Source organism: Manis pentadactyla, chromosome 9 (assembly GCF_030020395.1).
Source record: "Manis pentadactyla isolate mManPen7 chromosome 9, mManPen7.hap1, whole genome shotgun sequence".
NCBI lineage: Eukaryota > Metazoa > Chordata > Mammalia > Pholidota > Manidae > Manis > Manis pentadactyla.
The window spans coordinates 18146862-18162307 of NC_080027.1; the positions used below are offsets into that span (position 1 = coordinate 18146862).

The 15446-nt window shown below is 37.7% G+C and overlaps 1 protein-coding gene across 1 annotated transcript in view; it reads right to left on the bottom strand.

The window, feature by feature from the left end:
* The window catches only part of ZFP91 (ZFP91 zinc finger protein, atypical E3 ubiquitin ligase), a 62158-nt gene that overhangs the window by 5399 nt on the left and 41313 nt on the right, over positions 1-15446 (bottom strand). The window contains exons 3-9 of the mRNA XM_036880428.2: positions 10845-11057; positions 10557-10593; positions 9800-9901; positions 3637-3771; positions 2874-2924; positions 2367-2445; positions 1329-1443 (exon numbers count right to left, since the gene is read on the bottom strand). Coding sequence (XP_036736323.1) covers positions 1329-1443; positions 2367-2445; positions 2874-2924; positions 3637-3771; positions 9800-9901; positions 10557-10593; positions 10845-11057 — 732 coding nt within the window. The remainder of the gene's footprint in view (positions 1-1328; positions 1444-2366; positions 2446-2873; positions 2925-3636; positions 3772-9799; positions 9902-10556; positions 10594-10844; positions 11058-15446) is intronic.

A 15446-nucleotide genomic window follows, 5' to 3' on the forward strand; every position in this document is an offset into this window, starting at 1 on the left:
AACATCATAAATAAATGATTAGCCAAATATAAATGAGTGGAGTGAATTTATTAAACAGTTTGTCAGAGCAGGCTTGTGGTATTTAATTAAAATTGTCTGAACTCGTCAAGTCTAAAATACTTTTAGATAATTTAAATACTCTAAGCTGCTTTTCTATGGGATAAAATAGTGTAACAGGGAGAAGGAGCAGAGAAATGGTAGCACCAAGCAAGATTAGAGTAGAAATAGCATTCTCTCTGAAGAAACATAATATAATGCAAATACTGCAGACTTTGTGGAGTATTTAAGACCTACATTCAAATCCTGGTCTTTTGAAAGTCCACCATGCCCCAGGCCCTGTGCAGTTGAGCAGCACTTTATATGTCATCTTGTCTCACCCTTACAATTCCCATGATATTGGTGTCATTATTACCCTTGTTTTACATATGAAGAAATTAGGTGACTTGCCTAAGTTACACATATAGTAAATGATGGAAAGGGTGTATACTGAGCATGACCTTGGGTAGGAGACACGCTCTCTCTGCAACTGGAACACCTAGTCATACCCTCTATGGTTGTTGAGAAGGTAACACTTGCATGCGCTCAAGCAGCTGTAAAACCCAGGCCAATTTGTCCAATTAGCTGCACTGCATTGAGATTCACTGGCTAAAAATAATGTGAACTTATTCGATAGTGTTATGAAAACATACAATTTCTCTTTGTGAGTCAATAGTGCCTCCAGGAGGTTCATGTGAAATCAATAGCCAGCCTTTATGATTTCAATAGCAGAGGTCCCAGGAGCCATTCAGCAGTAACCACAAGCTATAGGCAAGCCCCTTTACCACTTAGAGTTTCTCTTCATACTCCTCCTCCTCACTTTCAGTCCATTAAGAGCTACTACAAGTATCTATCTAAAACAATGAGAAAATCCTGGTTCTGTTAAGAAATAGCTGTGTGACCACAGGCAAGTTACTTAATGTTGCTAAGCCTCTGGCTTCTTAGCTGTAAAACAAGGCTAATACAGGCAAACTGGTGATGCGGAATGGATAGACTAGCAGTAACATATGTAATGTATTTAGTCCATAGCTGACATAGAATATGTGCTGATACAGAATATAGACAAAGGTCCTTATATAGGTCTTAAAAGTTCTTAAAGGATAAAAATTAAAAAGCCTTGGTTGTTCATCCCTTGTGAAATTTATATTCTATTACATTTTATTTTCACACCTTTCTCCCACACTTGACTGTACTTTTAATATTTACATTAGAAAAAATATCACTACCAATCCACACACTTAAAAGTACAGTGCATTTCACTACTCAATTAAACATTTTATTTTAGAAAGTACCTGTATGATGTTTGGCATGTCGCAGAAGTTGTTTCTGGAGCCTGAAGAGCCGCCCACAGGAGGGATGGGGACATACATATTTCTTCTTCAGCAAATGTTGATATTTAATGTGGTGCTAAAACAAGTGAAAGAAAGTGAAGAGGGATAAAAATAAAACTTAAAAACTTCCTGAAAACTTGCTTCTTTGTACTAAGTACTAAGTCAAAACTGCTAAAAGAAAACCAAATACTTCATATATGGAAAGGGATGGCAGTATAATAAAATGGTTAAGAACATAGGCTATAAAAATAGAAGCCTGGATTCCAATCCAAGTCTGTCATTCACTAGCAGTGTGATCTTAGGAAATGTACTTAAATACTGTAAGCTCTAGTTCTCATTTGTAAAGTAGGGATAATAACTCATAGTGTTGCTGTAGGGACACAGACATCTCATACTGTATAGTGCTTAGTGCAGCAAACGGCACACAGCAAAAAGTAGTAGTTATGATATTGTAATAGAACAGACTCAGAAAGGCAGGCCTTAGGCTCACGTCATTTTTTAGTATTTCACTTTCATGTTTTCTGCCAGACCTAAATAAAAGTTGTATTTTCACTTAAAAAAATAAATCTATTCACTTAAAAAAAAAAACCCAGAAAAAAAAATTTAATATACTTTAAATAGTACTCAAGAAATAACTGGTTTGAGTTGGTAGTTTTATTTCTTAAAAGTATACATTAAAGTAATTACAAATGAAATCTGTTCATCTGTGTCTTGGTGTGTTGTTACAACATCTCTTATATCAGAAGTATTTAATACCACAATAGGAAACACTGGAATATTCCAAGATTTCAAGGGAATCAATTTATCTGGGCTTAGGTTCTTAGACACTTCTTTTTTTAGTACAGTGACTAAAGTGATTTTATCTTTAAAGAAAGATTTTCTTGACATTATGTCAATGATAAAGCCTACACAAGTTCATCGATAATAAAGTCTGGTTAAGTGTGAGAACTAGCAACAGGACATAACCTAAAAGGCTGCCTATGTAACAGCTTCACTGACCTGCAAATAGCGAGGGTGAGCAAGAACAGTTCCACATCCTTCCATCTCACAACGGACATATTGGATTGGAGGCTTTTTTCTATTATCAATATGCAGAGAAAAGTTAGCAACAGAAAAGAGGCAGTATGCACAGTGAGTGGCCTCTGACTTAAACTGCACTACAGAGAACAGCTATTTTACAGTATTAAGAAGTAAAATCTCTTCACTAGTATAGTTTGCACAGAATTTGTTAGAAATAATCGAAAATGACCAAATGTTTAATAAAGAGTTTTTAAAAACAGCACAAACTAGTAACCCCCCAAAAGGTAAAGGAGTAATAAGAATTCTGGAAATTTTAAGATCCTGCAGTGGAAATAAATAACCAGTAACTTAGCATCAAGGACATTAATGACGTTGCTTCTGTGAAATTTTTAAATAGCCACTCCTGCAGGATAATTATGAAGGTTAAGTATGTGAGTAAAGTACCTAAACACAGTAAACATCAGAAAACACAGGAGTATCAATTACCTCCTTTTGGGTAATCGTGGACTTTTGTCATCTTTTCGCCTTCTTCCTCTCCTATATAATTAAAGAACATTGTAACTGTCCACAGATTCTGGATTGAAGCTTCTAGAGTAAATGATGGCTAAAGAAATATACTCAAGACCAAAGAGCAGGTGACAGAAACAAAAGATAACCAGGATACATAAAGTCAAAGATGTATCTGGCAAACCAGATTTCACTTCCAAAAATGTCTGTACCACAAGTTAAATACATACCTTTCATAAACTATGAGTTCATGAAGTTGTTTGTGAAAAGTCTATCACTTGTTTAACCAATTAAAAAAAAAAGTAGAGTCATTATCTAAAATCCTGAAGAAAATAAACTATACTCTACTTATAATAGAACCAACAAAACCATTAAACAATTTTTACAAATCTTATTTCTTTAATGAGAAATGACTATTAGAAAGTTTTTAATAAAGGTTACTACATCATTTCCTTTACTTGCCTTTCTTTTTAAGATCCACATTTGTCATACTTTTTCTTGATATTTCTACTCCCTCTGCATCCCTGGAGATACTGTCTTACCCACTCATTTGGGGGTCTTAAGAGTACTACTTTGAATTACTTTTCAAGCTTCTGAGAAGTCCTCCCCAATGAAATTGCCAGCTGCATGAGGCAGCAATATATATATATGTCAACATCCCTTCTTATACTCCCACCGTTTTCCCACTAGGGGCTTAAAAATCTGTTAAGTTTCCATTTTTAGTAGTTAATTGCCTACTCACTTCCTAGGAGGTTCCTCATCCTCCCTAATTTCATTCTCTTCTTCTTTCACCTCTACCTCTACTTCCACTTTAATTTCTTTCTTCTCTTTCTCTTCTTTCACCTTCCCTGATTTTCTCCGTGGTTTTGGGGTTTCCCTGAAAACATAAATACTTGATTTCAACATTGGTATCCAACAAAACATCTTTCTAAGGAAAACTGTGACAACAGGGTAAGGCCTCAGGTCATCATTGATTTATTGTAAAACTATGATCTTCAGCTCATGAAATGTGATCTCCAGCCAACTGTTACTGATATGAATAGGAATGATATATATTTAAGGCCTATGAGATGATCCCTGAGGCTAACAATGTACTAACACCAAATCTGACTACAACTGTAAAGGAAAACAAGACAAAAGTAAAAAATTCTAAGTATTCAGTCAATTCATGGTCTCTTGTGAAGATAAAACATGCAGACATAAAAATGTGGATATGATCAAAAAAAGTAATATAAATGGAGGAGGGGGCTGTGTGAAGGAGTAATGAGGTAAAATGTTATTAAACATGCAAAACACTGCATCATTAATTATGCATTTAAGTTAAGTGTATCCTGTTGACGGCAGCTACAAATGCAAAGCATAGAGGTTACACCTGTGTGTTCAGCCTACTGGTTCTGGCAGTGGAAACAGGCATAGCAGCTGGGAAGCAGGAGACACCTCTTTCCTCCCCCCCAGGCACCAGCACTGCTCCCCTGAGATCCCCAACATTGCTCCAGGGGCTGAGCAGCTCCAAGAGTAGAGCTTCTGAGCACTAGAGGGTTCCACATACAAATATGAAACATCAAAGGAAGCTGGTCCAAACCAAAATCCCACACACACTGGAAAAAGGGTCAAGTGAAACAGAACTCATCAATCTTCCTGAAAGAGATTACAAAATAAAAATCATAAACATGCTCACAGAGGTACAGAAATACATTCAAGAACTCAGGAACAAATTCAGGCCAGAGATCCAATCATTATGGAATACAATGGAGGGATTTAAAAGCAGATTAGACATGGTGGAGGAGATGATAACTGAAATAGAAATTAGAGAAGAGGAATACAAAGAAGCTGAGGCACAGAGAGAAAAAAGAATCTCTAGGAATGAAAGAATATTGAGAGAACCGTGTGAGAATCTAAATGGAACAATATTTGTATATTAGGGGTATCAGAAGAAGAAGAAAGAGAAAAAGGGATAGAAAATGTCTTTGAGGAGGTAATTGCTGAAAACTTCCCCAATCTGGGAAAAGAAATAGTGTTTCAGGCCATGTAGGTGGCACAGATCTCCCAACACAAGGGACCCAGAGAAGACAACATCAAGACATATAATAATTAAAATGGCAAAGATCAAGGATAAGGACAGACTATTAAAAGCAGCCAGAGAAAAAAGATCACATACACAAAGGAAAACCAATCTGGCTATCATGAGACTTCTTAGCAGAAACCTTACAGGCCAGAAGGGAGTGGCATGACATATTTAATGGAATGAAGCAGAAGGGCCTCAAACCAAGAACACCCTACCCGGTAAGATTATCATTTAAATTTAAAGGAGGGATTAAACAATTTCCAGATAAGGAAAAGCTAAGAAAATTTACCTCCAACAAACCTTCTCTACAACATATTTTGGAGGGACTGCTATAGATGGAAGCATTCCTAAGGCTAAATAGCTGTCACCAGAGGTAATAAAACCACAGTTAAGAAAGTAGAACAATTAATTACTAAGCAAATGCAAAATTAAATCAAGTACCCCTGAAGTCAGTGAACGGATAGATAAAGAATACAGAATATGATACTTAATATACAAAGAATGGAGGGAGGAGGAAGAAAAAGGAGGAGAAAAAAAGAACCTTTAGATTGTATTTGTAATAGCATACCAAGTGAGTTAAGTTAGACTCTTAGATAGTAAGGAAGTTAACCTTGAACCTTTCGTAACCATGAATCTAAAGCCTGTAATGGCAGTAAGTACATACCTATCGATAATCACATTAAATGTAAATGGTCTGAATGCACCAATCAAGACACAGAGTCACTGAATGGATAAAAAAAACAATACCCAACCATATGCTGCCTATAAGAGACCCACTTCAAACCCAAAGACATACACAGACTAAAAGTGAAGGGATGGAAAAAGATATTTCATGCAACTAATAGGGAGAAAAAAGCAGGAGTTGCAGTACTTGTATCAGACAAAATAGACTTCAAATCAAAGAAAGTCACTACAGACAAAGAAGGACATTATATAATCATAAAGAGATCAATCCAACAAGAGGATATAGCCATTATAAATATCTATGCACCAAACACAGGAGCACCTACATATGTGAAACAAATACTAAGAAAATTAAAAGTGGAAATAGAATGCAATTCACTCATTCTAGGAGACTTCAACACTCCACTCACTCCAAAGGACAGGTCAACCAGACAGAAAATAAGTAAGGAGACAGGGGCACTGAACAACACATCAGAACAGACGGACTTAACAACCATCTACAGAACTCTACACCCAAAAGCAGCAGAATACACATTCTTCTCAAGTGCACATGTACATTTTTAAGAATAGATCATATACGAGGCCACAAAAAAGCCTCAGTAAATTTAAAGATTGAAATTGTACCAACCAGTTTCTCAGACCACAAAGGTATGAAACTAAAAATAAATTACATAAAGAAAATGAAAAAGCCCATGAACACAAGGAGGCTTAAAAACATGCTCCTAAATAACCAATGGATCAATAACCAAATAAAAATAGAGATTAAGCAATACACGGAGATAAATGACAACAATAATTCAGCACCGTAAAATCTTTGGGATACAGTGAGGTTGTGCTAAGAGGGATGTATATTGCAATACAAGCCTACTTCAGGAAGAACAATCCCTTATGAACAGTCTAAACTCACAATTAACAAAACTAGAAAAAGAAGAACAAATGAGACCCAAAGTCAGTAGGAGGGACACGTAATAAAGATTAGAGCAGAAATAAATAAAATCGAGAACAAACAATAGGAAGAATCATTGAAAGCAGAAAATAAACAAAATAGATAAATCCCTAGCCAGACTTATCAAGAAAAAAAGTCTACACACATAAACAGAATCAGAAATGAGAACGGAAAAATCACTACAGACACCACAGAAATACAAGGAATTATCAGAGTACTATGAAAAATCATATACTAACAAACTGGATAACCTAGAAGAAGTGAACAACTTTCTAGAAAAATACCACCTTCCAAGGCTGACCCAGAAAGAAACAGAAAATCTGAATAGACCAATTACCAGCAATGAAATTGAATTGGTAATCAAAAAACTACCTAAGAACAAAATACCTGTACCAGATGGTTTCACCACTGAATTTTATCAAACATTTAGTGAAGACCTAATACCCATTCTCCTTAAAGTTTTCCAAAAAGTACGAGAAGCAAATACTTTCAAACTCATTGTATGAGAACAGCATTACTCTAATACCAAAACCAGGCAAAGACACCATAAAAAAAAAATTACAAACCAGTATCCCTGGTGAACATAGATGCAAAAATACTCAACAAAATATTAGCAAACCGAATTAAAAAATACATCAAAAGGATCATCCATCATCATCAAGTGGGATTTATTCCAGGGATGTGAGGATGTTACAATATTTGAAAATCCATCAAATATATCATCCACCGCATCAACAAAAAGGAGGACAAAAACCACATGATCCATAGATGCCGAAAAAGCATACGACAAAATTCAACATCCATTCATGATAAAATCTTTCAACAAAATGGGTATAATGTGCAAGTACCTCTACATAATAAAGGTCATATATGACAAACCCACAGCCAACACAATATTTAACAGCGAGAAGCTGAAAGCCTTTCCTGTAATATCGGGAACAAGACAAGGATGCCCACTCTCCCCACTTTTATTCAACATAGTTCTGGAGGGCCTTGCTACAGCAATCAGACAATACAAAGAAATAAAAAACATCCAGACTGGTAAAGAAAAAGTTAAACTGTCCCTGTTTGCAGGTGACATGATATTGTACATAAAAAACCCTAAAGAATCCACTCCAAAATTACTAGATCTAACACTGGATTCAGCAAAGTTGTGGGATACAAAATTAATATCCAGAAATCTATTGCATTCCTATACACTAATGATGAACTAGCAGAAAGAGAAATCAGAAAAACAATTCCATTCACAAATGCACCAAAAAGAATGAAATACTTAGAAATAAACCTAACTAAGGAAGTGAAAGACCTATATGCTGAAACCTAGAAGACACTTATAAGAGAAATTAAAGAAGATACCAATAAATGGAAACACATCCCGTGCTGATAGTATTGTCAAAATGGCCATCCTGCCTAAATCAATCTACAGATTCAGGCAATCCCTATCAAAATACCAATAGCATTCTTCAACGAACTAGAGCAAATCATCCTAAAATTCATATGGAACCACAAAAGACCCTGAATAGCCAAAGCAATCCTGAGAAGGAAGAATGAAGTGGGGGGGATTACACTCCCTGACTTCAAGCTCTACTACAAAGCCACAGTAAACAAGACAATTTGGTACTTGCTCAAGAACAGAACCATAGACCAATGGAACAGACTAGAGAGCCCAAATATAAACTCAAGCATATGGTCAAGTAATATATGACAAAGGAGCCATGGACATACAATGGGGGAAATGACAGCCTCTTCAATAGCTGGTGTTGACAAAACTGGACAGCTACATGCAAGAAAATGAAACTGGATTATTGTCTAACCCCATACACAAAAGTGGATGGATTAAAGACTTGAATGTAAGTCATGAAACCATAAAACTCTTAGAATATAACATAGGCAAAAGTCTCCTGAACATAAATATGAGCAACTTTTTCCTGAATGCATCTCCTTGAACAAGGGAAACAAAAGCAAAATGAACACATGGGACTACATCAAACTAAAAAGCTTCTGTACAGCAAAGGACACCATCAACAGAACAAAAAGGCATCTTACAGTATGGGAAGATATATTTGTAAATAACATATCCAACAAGGGGTTAACAACCAAAATATACAAAGAACTCACACGCTTGAACAACCAAAAAAGCAAATAACCCAATTAAAAAATGGGCGGAGGATATGAACAGACACTTCTCCAAAGAAATTCAGATGGCCAACAGGCACATGAAAAGATACTCCACATCACTAATTATCAGGTAAATGTAAATAAAAACCATGAGATATCACCTCACACCAGTTAGATTGGTAAGCATAGGAAAGACTAAGAACAACTAGTGCTGGCGAGAATGCGGAGAAAGGGGAACCCTCCTACACTGCTGGTAGGAATGTAAGTTAGTTCAACCACTGTGGAAAGCAGTATATAGGTTCCTTAGAAAACTAAAAATAGAAATATCATTTGACAAGGGAATTTCACTCCTAGGAATTTACCCAAAGAATGCAACTTCTCAGATTTAAAAAGACACTTGCACCCCTATGTTTACTGCAGCACTATTTAGAACAGCCAAGAGATGGAAGCAACCTTAGTGTCATCAGTAGATGAACAGATAAAGAAGATGTGATATATATACACGATGAAATACTACTCAGCCATAAGAAAGAAACAAATCCTACCATTTGCAACAACATGGATGGAGCTGGAGGATATTATGCTCAGTGAAATAAGCCAGGCAGAGAAAGACAAATACCAAATGATTTCCCTCATTTATGGAGTATAACAACGAATGAAAACTGAAGGAACAAAACAACAGCAGACTCACAAACTCCAAGAGGGGACTAGTGGTTTCCAAAGGGGAGGAATGGGGGAGGGCAGGTGTGGAGGGAGGGAGAAGAGGTTTGAAGGGTATTATGATTGGCATACATGGTGTGGTGGGGATCATGGGCAAGACAGTGTAGCAGAGAAGGCAAAGAGTGACTCTGTGGCATCTTACTACACTGACGCACAGTGACTACAGTGGGGTATGGGGGTGGATTCAATAATATGGGTGAATGTAGTAACCACACTGATTTTATGTGAATTCTTCATAGAGTGTATATCTATAATACCTTAATAAAAAAATTAATTGTATCCCTATTATTTTGGCAACAAGGTGAAATAAAAGCATGTAAAAGTGTTTTCCTTTTTCTCACTGGCACGTTTAGAGTAAAATCTGAGACATGCCTTTCTAAGTGCGGTTTGTAGGTCTCATCTCTTGGGTCATCTTTGAATGGTATTTCTTCTTCGCTGATTAACATCTCTTCTTCCTCTTCTTCCTCATCACTACTAAAGAAACAAATAAAGATTAGAAATTCTAGTTGTAAGGGTTGTATCTGACTGGATTTTACTTGGTAATTTATTTAGAGGTAGTCAAAGTTAACAATAAGGTTATCTAAAATTTTCACTCTTGTGCTCTAACTGGATTGCAATCTAGCTGCTTTATATAAATAATAATAAATGGACCTAAAAATACATAAATCCTAGATATGTTATCACTTCACTAAATAAAGGTAATGTGATAACTGCTCAATGGCACGAGATAAAACAAATTGACTTTACAATACTATGTCTATTAATCTCCTCTATCAAAAGTCCTATCAACAGACAAAACAAAAAGCCCCCCCAAAACATGATTTATCATAGAATACACTGATAAAATTTCAAAACACTAGCTTAAAACACCCCCATTTTACATTAGTGCCTAGCATGGAACAAGCAAGAACACAGAAATAAACTCAAAACAGTTTCTGAACAAATAACCAAAGATCACATGGTTAAAGCTCTAACCAAGAACAAAGTAGAACCTAAACTGAACACCAAACTGAAGTTAATTTCTCTTTAACAACTCAAAATTCTTTCAAGCAGAAAACACTTCTCATCATTTAATGTAATTGTGTTCTATGATCCCAAGGGTTTAAATATGAAATAGGAAGTTTCTTACCTAATGCCACCTGGAGACGTATGCTCTTCTGCAACATCTGGAAAATCAAACCAAAACAAAACAAAACTTTACCTATGTAGGTATTGGTATTTCTCCCTACAGCCAAAAGACTCAAACCAAATTACCACCTGGCATAATTAACACAAGAGTATGTGCGAACTGTCAAAAGGAACCCTTTACCACCACACTTGCCCCTGAAAGTTACGCTGTTCTGGTAAATGTTCAACATTACACTGAAAATCTACAGGTAGTTGGTTATGAAATAACCATATTCTACTTGCACTGTACCATAACCAAGCTGATCTGTATTTGGTTCTGACTTGCAGATGAGCTGCAGGGAGCCAGTCTTGGACCTAGAGCTTCGGGTGTTCTCGGTGTCACGAAGCCTAGAGACAGAAGTTCTGCTACTACTGCGCCAGCCTCTGGTAGACCTAGTTGTAGTGACAGAAACTTCCTGAGGAAGGGTAGAATCATCTTCTTCCTCTCTCTCTTCCTTGGGATCTAGACAAGAACACATACCATTCTTCTTAAGTTTATAGTTAACCAAGGACTACCTGTGTAAATCTACTGCCGTAAATACAGTCAATGAAAAGAAAATAAATGTTTTTCCCCTCCACGGAAAAAAAACCCTCAGATATTTACTGAATATAAACAAGATGAGAGGAAAATAAGATAAAACTTATCCTTACCATCATCACTCTAGATAAAAAATCTTCCTTTTGCAAAGCAGTAATTTTTTATTGCCTTACCTACAAAAGGTGGAATGCTAAGAGAAGTATGCAAAACACCTAATTCAAGTCATGGATTTCTAACCTCTAACCTGTAATGTAGTTACAAAAGAAACTACATTAAGTGAGTAGTCCCAGAAAGATGTCCAGAACTACAGAGGCATGAAAAAGAAAGATATCAGAGGTCTAGATGGTTTAACAACCAAACAATACTAGAAGGAATTGCTGAAGAGGAATTTCATAATAGGAATAACTTCCACTGACTCTATCCAATAGTTCTACTTAAAACTAAGCCACGAATTTGAATTAATATATATGGGCAAATCATGACAAAGGCCAGCTTCAGTGTTGCTCTATTTCAGCTGTCCTGTGAGAAGCTGTGTGAAAGAACACACAGTATCTGCTTGTTATCCTATACTTCCCCACGCTTTAAAGGGTGAAAGAAATGAGGTAGGGTAGGGCCATCACCTGCTAAGATAATAGATAATAAAAAGCTCAGCATTAGGAATTGACTCATATCTAGAGTAGATTATTACGTAGATCTATGTATGTTAGTGTATCAAATATGATCTTATTTTGACTATGGAAGATTACTGTAGTATCTCAGAATGGAAAAAGCCCAACACCACAAAATTTCAGGTCTTAACACTGATTCATCTGACTATACACATAAATATAAAAACAATTGCCTGTAAGGCAGATTCCACTATAAGCAGAGTCTAAACAGCCCAAAAGAAAAATGACAGCCCAGGTAAAACATATGGCTTTCAAACATCTGAAGAATAAAAGAAAAGTCAATCCCCTCATAACAAGAGAAACACAAATGAAAATTGCAACATGATACTACTGTTCCCCTGTCATACTGCAATGATCCTAATGTTTGGAAATATACAGTATTGGCCAGGCTATAGGAAAAACAACCTAATACAGATGACAGTATGTGCACTGGAAAAAACCTCTCTCTGAAGGACAATTTGGCAGTATGTATCAAAATCATAAATGCATACACGTAACACATATGAAGATATGCAGCATATATATAACAATACTTCCAGCAGGATATACAAGAAATTGGTTAAGTATCAGTCACTTCCAGGGAAGGTCCAAAAATATGTCCAGCAATTCCACCTTAGAGGTATCTACCCTAGGAAAACAAACTGGCACATGGGGGTTCATTATACCATGTTTATAGTAGCTAAAGAAAGGAAACAACCTTCCATCAACCAGAAAGTGTTTAAATAAACGATGGTACATTATCAAGATGGAATAGTACATGGAGTTATCTGTAAAGAATGACATGGAATTACTGACAAAAATATTGTTAAATGGAAAAAAGATTCAAAACTATATAGACAGAATGGTATGATGTGCATTTCCTTTTTTTCCTTTCTGTTCATTACCTTTCTCATCCTTCTCCTACCTGAGCTAATTTAAATATCAAAATAATAATGATACCAGTAATAATAATAGGTCAGAGTTGAAAATATCTTAAAAACTATCTAGTCTAAGGACAATCCAATCAGTTTCACCCATAAAGCAACTGGAAGGTCAAAGAGGACAACTAATTTAAGATCACAAAGCTAGTTAAGCAGACCTAAAAATCTGATCTTCAGATAGCAATCAAGGATTTTTACATGTAGGTCATGGCTGCTTTTAAGAGTTTCTTCAAAGGGACCAATCCAGTATTATCCACAAAATATTACAACATTAAATAATACAGAGAAAATGATTTTACTAAATCCAACTATACTAATTTGGACTTTAAACCCACTCCATAACCTCTCATGCTCAATAAAACTCTTTTCTTCTTCACAATGAAAGAACCGTACACCCAAACCTTCTTATACTGTGGGATAAATGATGACAATTTGATGAAAATTGCTTATCCTTACAAATAAAGCCTATCTTGTGGAATATAACACCTACTCCCCAAAACTCTAGCCCAAGAAGAAAAAAGGAATTTTCAGAGACTGATGTCAGCAAAATGTTCTTTGACAGAAACTCACACACAAACCTGCCAGAATCTATTTTGTAAAAACTCTGGGAAACAAAGGTTTACAACAAGTGAGGAATGGATCAAGAAAAGCATGAGTTAAACGAGACATTTAAGAAAGTATCTATCAAATCACTTGCTGAAAACAAACTAAAGGAAACAGAACCTTTAAAGACCACACAAGACCAAGTGTATGATTTTTTAAAATATGCTGAAAGAGCTTATGGGTAAAATTGTAGTATTTCCAGAATATCCCACCTGGCTTTAGTGTATCTGTGTATCGACAGGTGTTCCTCAGGGGTGGACAGCAGTAGTTCACCTCCGTATCAATGGGTAATTACCTGGGCAACCAAGGGCTTATCTGAACCTGAGAGGTTAGGGGGAGGGTTTTGCTTACTTCTGCCTGAGCCAGAAAGAGAGAGCCCCGGACTGCAGTTTGTAAGCAATAAATGGGTTTTAAACTTTATTTCTCCCTTTGACTGATTTTGGTTTTAGAGGTATTATGCCCTGGAATTTCCTCTCCCCAGAGTTACATCTGGAGGTAGCTGGCAGGATCTCTGAACCCGGTATCTGTCAAAATGGGTGCAACCTATGAGAAGACTGCCCCTAGAGATGGTGGGGAGATCCCGGAACCACCCATCCATGGTGGGGAGGCCCCAGTGGATGCAGCGGCACAGGGTGCAGCTTCACTTGTTGTTATCCCCCTAGCTGTGGGGCTTTCAATTTGAGAGCCCCTAGTGGGGAATTGGTCTAGGGTAAAGGTGGGGCCTTCTCCAGAACTGCAAAAGGGTGCAAACACCAGAAGCTGCAGAATTAGTCCTCCATGAGTTGGAAGACTGCTTGGAGACCCTAGGAGGCCGTGTAGCAGCTGGCATTGCAGGGTCTCTTTTCATCAAGATAGTGGAAAACATACAGGAAAGAGAGACAATTATTGAGAGGGTTGGTGAGAGAGAGGGACTTAGGTGGGAGAAAAGACACACTTCAGCATTAGTTGGAGGAGCTGGGCGATAACCTATAGGATGCCATTAAGGAAGAGAGACAGTTACTGAAAAGGCAGGTCACACTCCTAGAAGATTCCTTAGCAGCCACGAGGGGGGAGGCAGCAGGAAAAGCAGCATTGCAGGAGGCCATGGGGGACGGGGAGGAAAGAGTGGTGCGTTCAGTCCCAGAGATGGAGGAGGTGGCAGGGCCATGGGCTGATCTGCTATAGAGGCTACCGCTGGAGGTACCATCCTCTCCTGTTTTAAAGGCCCGTCCAGCTGTAATTAAGAAAATAAAACCAAGACAACCATAGGCTCCTCAGGGGGAGGAGCCACCCCCTCCCCAGGTTGTGGAGCACGCCATGCTCCGTCCCTATACCCAGGATGAGCTGGTGGGCATAAGCTTCCAGTATAGGCAGAGGCCATCAGAAGGAATCTCTGCCTACATGGCTTTTACATCTCTGGGATATGGGGGTGGAAAACAGTTATGTCAGGTACTGAGATGGGTAGAATGGCTTTCCTGATGACTCTCCCTTTCCTCTGGCAGTGGCTGCAAAATGCCCATCACGCCTCAGGGAATCAGACACCCCTGGAATGGCTGACAGCTGCCGTCAGGGTAGTCTGGCCTAATCAGGGTGATTTACCATATTTATCCAGTAGTTGGAAAACTGTATGCAGAGCTCCAACAGGTAGTGTGGAAATTGGGTATGAAAAATATCATCTATAGTATGGACCCCCCAGGGCCCTGATGAGGAGGTATTCACTGTAGGAATGAGAAATCTGGTGCTCCATACAGCTCCCCCATCTCTTTTTGGGTCCCTAGTCACTACTCTTGCTCTCCACATAGGGCAACCCCTAAGTGAGGCTACTCATACTTTAGCAGATCTGGGGGAGGTTGAAACAATAAGGAGATGGAAGGAAGTACGGGCTACGAGTGAAAGCAGAGGTGCAAACGGCACCATGAAGGTCTCAAGGACCCAGATGTGGGTTGATTTGATAAAGGCTGGGGTAGTGAAAGGCAAACTTAATGGGCAGCCCAATAGAATCTTGTTAGAACTGTGGCACCAATTAAAGCCAGAGCAGCAGTTCCAGCCGCTGAGGTCCAGGACACGGAAACTAGTCAAGGCCTCATGCCCGACCTGTGTCCCTGCAAAACTTCCTGGGAGACAGTACTCAGGATTCGCCTGAG